Here is a 13,575-nt window from a genome sequence, read left to right on the forward strand (position 1 = left end):
GAAGGGGGACCCCAGGTATGGGGTTGCAGGCACAAGGTCACCCTTGAACCTCCGTGCCCTCTTCTGTCTCCCCCAGGCTCCCCGTACTATTACAGCGCTGCAGCCCGAGGAGCTGCCCCACCTGCGGCCGCCACTGCCTACGACCGTCACTGACCCTCGGAGCCAGGCGGGCGCCAAGCACTTATAATACATATCACTGAGGGCGATAGCCTCTCAGCCCCTCCGAAGACAGCCAGAGGGGTCCAGTGAGACCATCCCCCAGCAATCCCCTCTCGCCTGAAACTCCCTCCCAACCTTCTCCTGCCAGGGAGCTGGGGTTCTATGGTAAGGCCATTGGACTTCTAGACACACGTCCATTTCTAAGAGTCAATCAGTGAGCTTCTCCCAACAGTAACCAGGTCTCTGCAAAGCCACAGACTATTCTGCAGACAACTGTAGCCCTAGCCTAGACTGCCAGTCCCCAGCTGACTGACCATCCACCTGTCTTCCTGCCCCAGGCCTGGGAAGGAGAGCTTGCTTTTGTCACTTCAACAGCACCCGTGTAAATACCTTCTTGCTTTTTTGCGGGCCTGAGGGTCCAACTGAGCAGACTGCCCATCCATTATGCATCCAGTACTCCTGATGTGTCACAGGACATCTTAGACCTGTGTGCAGACCATCCCCTCTGTCCTGGCTGCCCCGTACAGGTGGGCTTGGAGTTGTCCTTGAGAATAAGGATGCCCACCTCCGGGCACAGCCTACTGCTCATTGCTACTTCTTTAACGTCTGGACTAAGAGGCTCATCGGGCTGGTTATGCTTCAAGCTTCTACCCCTGAGATCCCTCCTCGGGAGAAACACACTGGAGAGATGCCCTGCCTTCCTGATTCCGTTTTTGTTTTTGTTTTTGTTTTTTTTTGGCCCCAGTGCAGTGTGAGCAGCTCTTTTCCATATCAAAGGACTCAAAGAGAACAAAGAACTGTCTGGGAGATTCCTCAGCTACAAAGTCTAAACATACTGTCCAAGGTGCTGACTGCATTGTGGACTTGGAATCCTGGGGCTGGACAGGACCCAGAAGACCATAGTCCAAGGCAGGGACTCCCAAGCCCCTGGAACCACTGAACTGAACTGGGATGTATTTTCTGAGGCATGCCCAGGCTCAAATCACATTGGACACCCACCATGGACATTTCTCCCACCCTCCAGGATGCCAGAAAGTGGATTCCGGGCAAGCCTGTCCCTGGCACGTAGACAATAATTAACAAAAAAAGACATTATCGCACTGAGGACCACAAACACCTACAGCAGTCAGCCAGAGCTTCCCAATTAGCCCCTCCCTGTCCCCATGGAGCCTAGTATGCAGCTAGGAATAGAGGTGCTGGGGTAGGAGCAGATGCCTAACTTTGCACAGTGGGTATATACCTATTGATGCAAGGGGTGGTGATGGTCAGGGCCATGGCCAAGGACCCTGGGAGCTTGGAGACCTCAGTGGATGCTGGAGTGGCCAGAAAAAAACACTTGGGAAGATGTGGGGGACAGAGGAAGGCCTTTCAGGAGGGGATCAAGATAAGTAGTAAGGAACTGTTGTGTGAACTGGGAGTGGTTTTGAAATAGGAGTGCCAGGGGCCAACATCCCTTTGCCTGGAGCCTCAATTCCTTCAGTAGTCTTTCCTGCCAAGTCAGAACAACAAGATGAAGGCCCTGTCCCGATCTAGGCTTAATTACATAGATGAAAATAGACTTTGCCATCTCGTGTGACAGGGTCTCTGATGTTTGCATGTCACCAAGTTGGCAAAGAGCTGGGGCAGTGCAGAGCCTGGGGTTACTGGGCCTGGGAGGTCTTGTCCTGGCCATACCACTTCTTTGCTGTGTGACCTCGGACTAGACCTTCCCCTTTGAGCCTCGGCTGACTTGGTACAGCTGGGTCACCTACAAGGCCATCCTCCAGTAATCTCCTTGCCTTCCTCTTTCCCAGGGTGCTGGGGCTGTAACTGGGCCATCCGGGGGCAGGTCTTCTACTTCTGAGCAAGCATAGGGGGTGGGCATCTATGTCCTACTAATATTTGGACCAAATGGGAAATAAGAACATGCAGAGGGATGGGAATCTGCCTTGAAAAGATCTAGTCCAGCTCCCCCCAGGGGAAACTGAGGCCCAGTTTGGGGAAGCCTAGAACAATGCAGAGAAATAGAACAGATCCCTGGCCACCACGTGTTTACTCCCCAACATCCTACAAGGTGGTGGGAGAGAAGAGGAAACCAGGACTCAACAAGGTGGAGTCCCCAGGCAGTGACTGGCAGAGGTGGGGCTAAGATTCAGCCTCCTGACCCCTGGCACAAGGTGATCCCTCCATCCCTGGAGAGGGAAGTTGACAGCAAGGGCAATGGGAAATCGTTCTGGGCCCACTGCCACAGATGGAAAGTCCTGAGCTATTAGTGACAAGGAGGCCCAGCCACCCAGGGCAGAGGTGGAGCCAGGGCACTCCCTAACAGGCACACCCACCACCTTGGAACCTGCTGGGCAAAGAAGGGAGGTAGCTGTGGGCAGAGCCCACCTCCAGGAACAGGATGAACTAGCTCCAGCCTCCACCTGCCAGGCAAGGTAGGAGAAGGTATGATAGCTGGCCTCTCCTTTCCTCCTTCCCTCCCTCCTTCCCTCCTGCAGGAAGGGGTGGGCCCAGGGGTCTTCAGATCAGGCCTTTGGCCTTTTGTTCCAACACCTTTGGTCCACATCCCCCCTTGTGGTCTCGGGCTATTGGGAAGTTGGCCTTCCTTGAACAAACTGCTTAAAGCAAACACTGTCCTTCCTCATCAAAGCCCAGCTGGTCCCCTTCTGTTCCTTCTCGTGCCCTGTGATGAGCTCCATCCATTCCTTTCCTATCTCCCCTGAGGCTCTGCTGGTCTTCAGATTGCATTTGTATTTATAAGACAAACCCTTGATTTCTGGGCTGCCGGACAGAAGCACAAGAGCACAAGGATGTACATGCACGTTCTCACACAAGTACCTGCTCTCCCCAGCTCACACGCTGCCTGGTGGAACTGCCTAGGAGCTTAGAGAGAAAGGTTCCAAAGGACACAAGCTGTTGAGTAAATGCCAGAGAATTCTGAATGGAAAACAAGGCCAGGGCTTTCACCAGCACTGTGGCTGGAGACCTGGGGTGGTACTCCACAGGTCTTCAGCCCTATGTTCCGGCTCTGACTTTCAGAAAGGTCCCTGTGGATTTTATTTAAAAAAAAAAAAAAAGTTTCATACCATTAGTCTAGCTCCAGCCTTGGAAAATCTGAGGACATATCAAATCCAGCCTCCCTTTCCCAAGGCGCCTTAGTTAGGGTTAGCCCTTTCATAACTCACATTTGTATGGTGCTTTGCAATCCTTGACCATTCCCTGGGGCAAAGATCACAATATGCACTCTAGAGATGGGAAAACTGAGATTTGGGGCTTCCATGGCAAGACAGAAGTGAGGTGAATTCTCAGATCTCTGGGCCTCATTCTCTCTCCACAGAAATTGTGCTCTTGTCATGGGAGCATATGGCTTAGACATACCCTTCAATCCCTAGAAACCCCCTACACCCACAATGAGGAAAGAAAGAACAGAGACCTAGAGGCTGGCCTGACCAAATGGCCTAAGGCTTGGTGGCTTTGCTGGCCTACCGTGGTTTCCATTTAACACCAAACCTGCAAAGTCTTTGCCCAGATTCCTTCACTTCAGTGCTCCTGAGGTCTCATTCACGTTCCTTCCCTGCTGGTTCCTGGGACTCTGAGGGGATCAGAGCACATCCAAGACCACACCATTGGCCCTGGCGGGGCCTGGACATGGGCCTGCCTCTGATTCCCAGGGTCTAAGGTTCCAGGGGTTACAAGATGTCCCCTCACTGTGGCTCTGACTTCAGACATGTCTGTGACAACATGTAGGCATTCCCCAGCCAGGCTCTGATGGCGGCCACAGGCCTGGAAAACACAGACTGCAGTCTCCAGGCCCCTGAACTGCTGCTTCCCCAGTCAGGGAGGTAGAGTCATCTTGCCACTCAGGCAGGGCGTGAAGAGGCATGGGGGGTAGGACCTGGCCCCATCTAGGGGCACTCAAAGGTGGAAACTTTTTAAATCCTTTTTCAACCAAAAGAATAGGTTTGTGGGTCATGTTTGATCCACTGGCTCCTAGCTCGTGACCCAATAATTTTTGTCCAGGGCTACATTTCTTCTTCACCTCCTGCCTTTCACTGAAGACGGGAGCCCAGCAAGATGGGAGACGTGCTTCAGCTTGTCAGGCCAGTCACTGTCGGGGACGGGCCTCCCCAGTCCCTACCCCTCCCTCCCCACCCTGGGCTCTTGCAGACTGTTTGGGCTTTGAAGGTGGGTTGGATAGAACAGTTGGGAGTGGTGGGAGTGGACGGACTGTTGGCTTTGAGAGGGGTCTTTCCTGTGGGGGGTGGGGTAGGAGCAAATTGCCCCAGATGTGGCCACAGGGCACTGAGGGGTAAAATCCCTTTATGAGAAGTCATAGCCCAGAGCAACTGCCTTACCTTTGGGAGCCTCTGGTACCAGCTTCTCTCCTTCTGGATGACATTTCAGCTAGATTTTAGCTCCAAGCCATGGGGAGCAAATCTTAAAAACAAACCAAGCACTCCTGACAAACACCTAGAAACAAGACACGTCTGAGACACAGCTGCCCCGAGGGTAGAGAGAAAGCCAGGCCCCTGGATTGGCCAGGCCCAAGCTACAGCGGATGGACACCCACAGAGCTCTGGGCTATACCAGCTCCTGGGAGGCCCCGCTAAGAAGCTGGCTTTGCGGCCGTGGCCCTGTCACCCATCTAGGAGCCTGCCTTTGATGGTTTCCAGGCACGCACATCGGTGCTCCTGGAGAATTTATTCCTTTAGTTCTTTTGGCCTCGGAGAGGTCCAAGGCAAGTACATTTCTTAAAAGGTAACAAAACATAATCGGAAAGTTGGACAGTCAGGCCGTGACTCCTAGCCTGCAGTCCGCCCCACCTCCCAGCAGCCCCTTCAGCCCCTTGTCCCCTGCCGACCCCTTACCTCAGGATTCCCTCTTGCATATTCATGGTGGAGCCACAGTGCTGATCTGCACTTCCCCACTGTCAACTTGCCGCTGCATCTCCAGAGTGGCGGCCAGGTCCCGAGGGGCTGCCAGGGAGGACTGGAAGCAAGTCCCCGGCCTGCCCGCTCTCCTAGGAGGGGTCTGCAGCTTCTGGGATGTGGGCTGCTTGCCAGGAGCAGCCAGGCACCAGACTTTCTTTCCTTTGCTGTGATTTCTCGACACGGGGTCCCGTTCCTGGGCCACCCCCAACCCCAGGATCCAAGGAGACCTCAGGGTCACGTCCCTGCCAATCTAGAGTTTCAGTCCATATGTTCCCAGGGATCCCATTTAGCCCAAGTCTGAGCTGGGGGTAAATGCAACCACCACGCAGTAAATCTAGATATGCTCCTTCCTATATCTTAGACCTCTGAGCAGCACAAGGAGAAAACACAACTCTTTATTTACTGAGGAAATCGTAACGAATTCTAAAACAGTCCATCTCAGGTAGTACATTTGGCGTGTGGGCAGGACAAGGCAGGCAGGAATTCCACCTTTCAGCTCTACAGTTCTGAGCATGGCTGGGGAAGGAAGTGTGTGCAACAGCAGGGGGCTGGTTAGATGGGGAGTCAGGCACCCCCTCGCCCGGCTCTTAAGGCCTGGCTGCAAGAGGTCAAGCTGAGCCTCACCCACCCCAACCACAGGCCCACCCATTCCTACAACAATGGCCATGGGGCCATCCGCATCCCCAAAATCACCACGCATAAGGCCACGTCCCTCATCTTCTCTAAAAGCACCATTAAGAACAAGTGATTTTGGATGATGGATTTTTGATTTACAAATGGTGCATTTCCCTTGGAGTGGAACAGAAAGGAAACCACTTAATGGCTCCCTTATTTTCAAGCATGAATACATTTTAATGAAACTATTTTATTGTATTTGAGGAAATGGAGAGTTGAACATTCCAACCAATCAATAGCCAATTAATTGCTATAAAGCTAAAAATAAATAAGTCCTGAGTCTTTCTGAAATGCCCTGCAAAACTCAGAGCCTCCGGATCAGGCCCTCCCCTCCATATGTGCGCATGTGAGTGTGCACACGTACACGTACACCCTTACATCTCAGACACTTGAAACTCAGACCTGGTGCTGAGTCTCCTCATGCCAATTCTTGCCTACTTTCCTCGCCTTTGGTCAGAGATGGTGAGCAGATCTGGCAGCAGCCTATCCTGGGGCACAGGAAGAGGCATGCCCATCCCCTGGCCCCACGCTACCAGATCAATGGGGGAATAGAGTGGGCAGTGGGGGCCCCCTGGTTGCTCCCACCCCACCCCCCACCACTGGGCCTCCAAGTCTGGGCCGAGGGTGGAAATCTGATTTGGGTTTTGCCCTGACTCTTGCTGACAGATGCTGCCCTGGTTGTTCACCCTCTAGTGGCCTTTGGACATTGAGTATTTATAGAAATAAATGCAGATTACATTGCAAGTGGAACTCTTTGCCAGGAAGACACATGGATTTAGCTTTTCATTCTTTGAGACAGTTGACTTTGTCTTAGGGTCTGACCTTCCAGCATCAAAGAAATACATATCTACTGTATCCGCCAAAGTTTGTGATGCCTGCATAGACGCTACTTGTTAAAAAAAAAAAAAGTACAAAAAAAAGTACAAACCCCCCCCACAATTGAATTGCCTTTGAAAGTGGGAGACGATCTGTCTCCAACAGATTGAAAAAAAAAAATGCTTCTTAAAAATGTGTATGTTTTGTATTCTTTTTTTCTAGTAGAAAATAACTGACTTGAAATATTGGTGGTTTTTTTTCTTAGTGACGTGTGTTGCTTTTGTGTGTAATAATATTTGAATGTAATTACAGCAGTGCCAATTTGCCAAAGATGTCGGACATATTTTTCTTTTGTTGGGAGGAGGGCAGGGGCTGGGGGTGGGACTTGGGAGAAAACAGGGGTGGGGTTTTGGTTTTTTACTTTTTTTTTCCTCGTCAAACCTGAAATTTGTGGTTTTATTCTAAGTTAAATGGTTTATTGCAACACTTTTATTTTAGATTAGTTGGAGAAACTTGCAATAAGATTGGCGTAGTTTTAATATCTGTGTGTCTTTTCATGAGTGACTGTTACTTGTGAAGAATTGATTTTATGTAACCTTTATGTGAGATAATTATTTGTAAATATTTGCCATAATTTTATTGGTTCCTAAAATAAAAGTAATTTTTTAAGTTCAGAAAAAGAATTTGATTTCGTCTTTACAACTTCATAGATGGTTTTTGACAACTTTGACAGAGCTACATGGGGCCATGGGGAATTTTTCTGGCTCCCCTGATGGAATTAAGGTCAGATAAATCCATGTACCTATAGCAGCGTGGAGTGGTGTTGGACCCTGGCCTGGGCAGGGCAGGAAGGGCCCTCTGGGCGGGCAAGCTGGCAGCCTGTGGGGCTGGCTGGAGCCCCGCCCTGGAGGGGACACCTAGCTCTGACCCTCAGTGGCAGGAGAACCTTGGCGAGTTCTGTCACTCCACTTCATTTGCTCCTAAACAGTAACACCCACCTTGTTTATTCATTCAACAAATAATGTTTAGGCAGGTCCTCTGTCCCCAGCACTGTGGACACAGCAGTGAACAGGGCTACCAAGGACCCTAGTGACACGAAACTCACAATCTTGTTGGTTCTTGTGAGGTAACGTTAACACACACTGAATGTGTGTTTAGTGATGGTGTGCACATGCACACGTGCTCTTAACCTGGATCTTAAAACTGCCTGAAATAAAAAATGTCTGGGTGTTACCCACACACCTCTAACATGCAGACTTTGCTCAGGAGCCCACCAGACCAGGAGACCTTGTCTGGGGCTCCAAAGCCACAGGCCCGACCCAGCGAAGGCTCGGAGCCTGAGAATCCACAGTCCTTCTGTGGAAGGTGCCCTGTCCCTACACCTGCAAAGCAGAGCCATTCTGACTGCACGGGAGCCCAGGAGTGGCTTTCCATCAGGGGCAGTTGCAGAGCTGAGCCCTGCCCCTGCTGGGCGGTGTCAGTCTGCAAGGGCAGGCAGGGACCGATGCGCCCCTTGGCACAGTGTGTGCGACGCAGTAATTGCCAGAGATGGAGTGGGTGAGTGACCACGTGGGGGCCGTGGGCTGCGACTCATTCATATTTAATAAAGCTGGCCATGCAGCCTCCATTCATTTTGGCAATGGATGGTGACGAAGGTGATTCCTGAGGGAGAGAGACGTGCTGGTGCAGCGGAGCGCTGGCCCAGCGCCTTTCTTCCCCAGGCTCATGGCTTAGAGGCACGAACTTCAGGGAGAAGTGGCAGCATTTTGGAACTGAAAATGGGACCATCTGGTGAGGCAGAGCAGACAGCGCCGTCCCTGATGCCACAGCCCTCGTTTCCAGCTCCCCGGGACAGAGGCCCCAAGCCTGCCCTCCTTGGGTGTGGGCCACCCAGTATCTGCCATAGCCCGGGTGTGAATGGAGGCAGAAAGGAGGTCGACGCAAGGCCTCCAGCAAGAAGGGTGGAAATGCCAGCCTAGAATCTGCTCTAGCAGCCTCCGGCAGCACTTCGAACCTCAGAGACTGTCAAAAAGAGGATGAGAGGGACATACCTGAGGTCTGCTGTAGGAGACTTTCACCTCAGGCCCATCCTTCACTCAAACGCCTGCTGGAACCAGGCCCGGTGCTAGGTGCTGGCTGCGGTGGTGATCTGTGGGGGAATGAGGCTGCCGCAGGGCTGTGAAAAAGGCAGGACAAAGATTCCTAAGAGCCTGGGTTGGGTGGTCAGTTTGCTGATGTAAGCAGTCTCTTAACTTCTAGAAGCCTTGGTTTTTTTCATCCATACAATGGGTATAAACCTTATAACATTTATTTCAATGATCTTGTGAGGAATACATGCACTGTGGGGGTTTTTTTTCCCCAAATGACCAATAGGAGTTTTGCCAAGAGATCTTCTCAGCTATAAGAAGCCAAAATTTTACATCCAAAGGTCAAACTCTAGTTGGAAACTTCTCTGAGCCAGGCTCCGTACTGAATGCAGGACGAGGGTTGCCACAGTCCAATATGTCTCAGGAAAATTCATATATGGCAACTTACTCCCCAGTGTGATGGTATTTAGGAGGAGAGAACTTTGGGAGGAGATTAGGTCTTGAGGGTGGAATACTCACAAATGGTCTTATAAAAGAGACCCTGGGGAGTTTCCTTATCCCTTCTACCATATAGGAACATAGGAGACAGGCCTTAGGTAGAAACCAAATCTGCCAATGCCCTGACCTTGGACCCCAGCCTCCAGAACTGTGAGAAATAAATGTTTGTTGTTCAAGCCACCTAATCTATGGTATTTTTGTCATAACAGCTGGAAAGCAGTGAGACAAAGGTAGAACGCAGAAATGAACCATCAAGGAGCCTACTAAAGCCCCAAGAAGATCTTTACCTCACACCTTCCACTCAGATAAGCCCCTGGTGGATTAAACAGTTATTTTTTTTTCTTTTAAGCAGGCGCCATGCCCAATGTGGGGCTTGAACTCATAACCCTGAGATCAAGAATCTCATGCTTTACCAACTGAGCCAGGGAGGTGTCCCTAAACGGTTACTTTTTCAATTTTTAATAAAACTAGTGGAGTTTATAGATGAATATATTCACACCTCTATATGGAATGTGACTTTGTAAGCTTAAAGATATGGAATAGCCTCAAAGGAAAAGATAGAATTTTGACTGCTTAATTTTTTTTAAAACTTTAAATGTACAATAAAAAAAGTTAACAACATAAAAGGACAAATAATGTGGAAAAATAAACCTACGAAACATGAAGAGGTGCACTGGCCTTAATATGTGAAGATTTTGTATGCAACGATATGCAAAATACTACTGTCCCCATTAAAGAAATGCATAAAGAACGTGCATGACCACTCACACATGAAGACAAGTGAAATTCAAGTGCAACCTGAGATTAAAAACAACAGGAGTCAGTTTCACAACCATCTCTTTTTAAAATACCCCATTCTGGTGAGGGTATGAAGCAATGGCCACTCCTCTAGGCTGCCGCCGGCTGGGCCGTCTGACCACCCGAGGCCCCAGGGACACCTGGAGGAGCAGGTACTCTGAAGCAATGGTTCAGGGATGCTGCACCCACGCCTGCACACCCCCAGGTCTGTGGTTTTCCCACTGGCCTAGATGCTTGCAGCCACAGGATGGCATCGACAGCCCAGGCCAAGTGAGAAACATGGTGTCTCGAGCCCAGCACTGTCGTCAGGAAGGGCACGCAAGCGGCAGAGTTTCCCACATTATCCACAAACATGTGTAAATATCACGACGGCTCGTAATGTAACCGGGAAAATCACTTCCCATTGTTTCCCCTTCAGTGATATTTTCTGCTTGGCTGAGTTTGCTTAGCACACTGGAAAGGCCAACTCATCAGTTCTTGTTGTTAATCAAGAGCAGTAATTGTCCGAGTTCAAAGCCTCCTGACTTAGAGTCTGCTGAATAGGATAACAAGTTCCAAAAATGCTAAGTAGTAGTTTCTATAAATGGGACTTTTTAATAGGAAAGGCCCCTGAAGAGGGTTTGGGGAAAAAACCTTTCTGTGAAGTGGAATTCAAACATTGTGCAGACTTTATAGAGCATGGCAGATAAATGCCCCAAAATCCTAGAAGGTTCTAAAAGCAGGGACAATGTAGACACAGACTAATTTCCTCATTTCCTCTGTGAACCTGTGTATTGGTTAAGGCAATGCCAGCTGATGTAACAAACATACCCCATAACTTAAATGTCTAAACACAAAAGAATATGTCTTTTGCTCAAATAATTGTTAAATGTGGGCATTCCTGGTCAGCAGGCAGCATTCTACAAAGTGACTCAGGGATCTTGGTCCCTTTTATTATTTGGCTCTGCCAGCTTCAACTTGAAGCCTCCAAAGTTATCTTGCTTGTTTGCATCAAGCCTGCAAAAAAGGCACAAATGCGGAGGATCATGCCTTGGGAGGATTTCATGGGCAGGGCTGGAAATGGCAGACATCATTTTCACTCACGTGCTATTAGCCAGAACTCAATCTCGTGGCCACGGGCCGAGAGATGTAGTCTACCTGCATGCTAAAGAGAAAGAGGAAATGGGTCTGAGGATAGCTAGCCAGGCTGGATCTTTACAACACCATGAATGGTGAAGATGTTCAGTCTCCGCTTTATTCAGTTCTTTCCTACCCAACTCTGGGGCAGTGAAGGACAAATAGGCTGAAGCTGAAGAATGGCATGAGTTCTGCCCTCCCTGCTCCTCACTCCTGCCCTCCCCTCAGTTGAATTCAACCTGATACGAGGCTGGTGAACAAGTACATTCCTGGCCCAGAGGAACTGAAGGAGTCCCACAGCTTATCATCTGCAGCTTTGCTCCTGGTCCACTCTGATCTTCTGCCCTGCTTCTAAATATAAGACTCTTTGTGTTGAGTTTTAATCAATATTACCTCTTAGCATTTATTGAGCACTGTTTACCAGCTGCTGAGACTTGGTGGAATTTTTCCTGCTGTCCCAGAACTGCACAGCCAAGACCCAAAGTTGAAACCGACAGTTCTTGGAGTCTAAGAGTTGGGTCCTGTTACCTTCTGCAGTGCTACATGAGAGATGACAATTCAGAGAACAGACCCGACCACCCAGTGACTCCCCCTGCCTTCACCCATCCACCCTAAATATAAAAAGACTGAGAGAAAAAGGTGGTCAGCTTGGGCAAAATGCAAGTTCAGAAGTCCTGAGGGCAGAGCTGTTGCTTCTTGTCTCCAAAGCTAAGGGAAGGTGGCTTTAAGAGCAAGAAGGGAAGACTGGAATTTCACTCCTGTATGGCCTGCAGATTTGGTGACCTGTCCTTGTGTTTACTGAAGCAGGCAAAGGAGACCAGGCAGAAACATGGGTAAGCCCTAAGGGTTGTGGGGCACCAGAGTTGCATACCACCTTTACACCATCCTGCTAGAACCCCGCCCCAAAGACCCTTCCCCCTGGTGAGACATCTGAAAGCTGGAGGCTATGCGGTGGTGACAGTAGCCTTTGGTGGGGCTGGGGGACAGAGAAGAAGCAGAGGAAGATTTCCCACAGCCAGAAACGGTGTGCAGGAGTTGGGGAGGGGAGGCACATGGGATTACCACACAAAGATAAAGGTAAGGAGACCCTGCGGATGTTATGAAAGTCCCTAAGCAGTTTACTTTAAGTTAATCAAAGGGGAGATTACCATAAGCAGATGATTTCTTTAAGACTATCTAGAGGTCAGAGAAGTAGACACCCTGCTTTTTTTGGCCTTGAAGAAGCAGAAGCTCATGTTGTAGAGAGAGCCATGTGGCAGGGAATGGTGAGCAGCCTCCAGGGGCTGAGGGTATCGGTTGTATAACCACAAAGAGCAAATTCTGCCAATAATCAGTGAACTTGGAAGAGGACCCCAAGCCTTAAATGAAATTGAAGCCCCAGCCAATACTGGATTTCAGTCTTGGGAGACTTCAAGGAGGGGACCAAGCTAAGTCATGCCAAACTCCTGACCTGCAGAAACTGGGATATAAGAAGATTCTGTGGTTTTAAGCCACTGAGTTTGTGGTAATTTGTTATGTAGCAATAGAGAACTAATACAGTTTCTCTTTAGGCTATGGAACCAGAGAAAGATCTAGTCTACTCAGAGGGATGAGGGTAGACTATCAGCTTTGAGCTATGTTTGAGCCTAATGTTTCAAAAAGAACAGAGTATTAAGTTCCAGAATGAAACAGCTTTGGTTTACGAGAAATCATTTGTATTATCTAGTAAATGATGGTATTTACTAGAAAGTTCTAAAATGGGACCGTGAGGTCAATAAAGATCCTGCTGCCCTACTGGAAAAGGGAGAGGATAGTTGTTTTGTTTTGTTTTTTAAGATTTTATTTATTTATTTGACAGACAGAAATCACAAGTAGGCAGAGGCAGGCAGAGAGAGAGGAGGAAGCAGGCTCCCTGCCGAGCAGAGAGCCTGATGTGGGGCTTGATCCCAGGACCCTGGGATCATGACCCGAGCCAAAGGCAGAGGCTTTAACCCACTGAGCCACCCAGGCGCCCCGGGAGATGATAGTTCTATATAGCACAGCTGGGGGAGTTGGGAAAGAGTTAAATCATGTTTATAACTCATAGAGTTGTGCCTCCTTAATAAACTGATTTCACATGCATTATCTCATGAACTCCTTACAACATTAACCTAGTGAGATAAGTACACTTATTACCATCCTTTTACAGGTGAGGAAGCTAAGGCAAGGAGAGCTCAGATATTTTGCCCCAGCTCACACAGCTGGTGAACAGCGGGGTCAAGACACAGAGCCAGGCTGTGTGACCCCAGAGCAGAGTCTCTAGAGTCCCTGCACTCTGCAGTGGGCTGAGCTTGCGAGTGCTTAATGCCCTGAACCAGAAACAGTGAAGTCCTCATGGAGATGCCAAGAGGATTTTCTTCTTCCTGGTAAGAGAAGCACTGGCTGGGTGGTACCTTCGGGCACAGCTCCCAGAGTTCCCTTCCCCTATCATGCCTCACCTCGACACTCCTTGGGTTCAACTGAATGTTGAATCCAGGAAAAACTAAACATCCAGT

At 49.5% G+C, this 13,575-nt stretch overlaps 1 protein-coding gene and 1 long non-coding RNA gene across 3 annotated transcripts in view; one reads left to right on the forward strand and one right to left on the reverse strand.

The window, feature by feature from the left end:
* PAX5 (paired box 5) overlaps nt 1-2,502 on the forward strand; it is a 191,792-nt gene extending 189,290 nt beyond the window's left edge. The window contains exon 10 of one of the 2 annotated variants that reach the window (XM_044265343.1): nt 77-2,502. In XM_044265343.1, the coding sequence (XP_044121278.1) occupies nt 77-153 (77 nt within the window). In that variant the 3' untranslated portion in view covers nt 154-2,502. The remainder of the gene's footprint in view (nt 1-76) is intronic. The other variant, XM_044265344.1, reaches the window with a different exon arrangement.
* The window catches only part of LOC122917460, a 78,629-nt gene that overhangs the window by 13,686 nt on the left and 51,368 nt on the right, over nt 1-13,575 (reverse strand). The window contains exons 4-5 of the long non-coding RNA XR_006386395.1: nt 8,615-8,739; nt 4,497-4,611 (exon numbers count right to left, since the gene is read on the reverse strand). This is a non-coding gene — a long non-coding RNA (uncharacterized LOC122917460). The remainder of the gene's footprint in view (nt 1-4,496; nt 4,612-8,614; nt 8,740-13,575) is intronic.

The sequence above is a fragment of the Neovison vison genome, chromosome 9 (assembly GCF_020171115.1).
Source record: "Neovison vison isolate M4711 chromosome 9, ASM_NN_V1, whole genome shotgun sequence".
Taxonomy (NCBI): Eukaryota; Metazoa; Chordata; class Mammalia; order Carnivora; family Mustelidae; genus Neogale; species Neogale vison.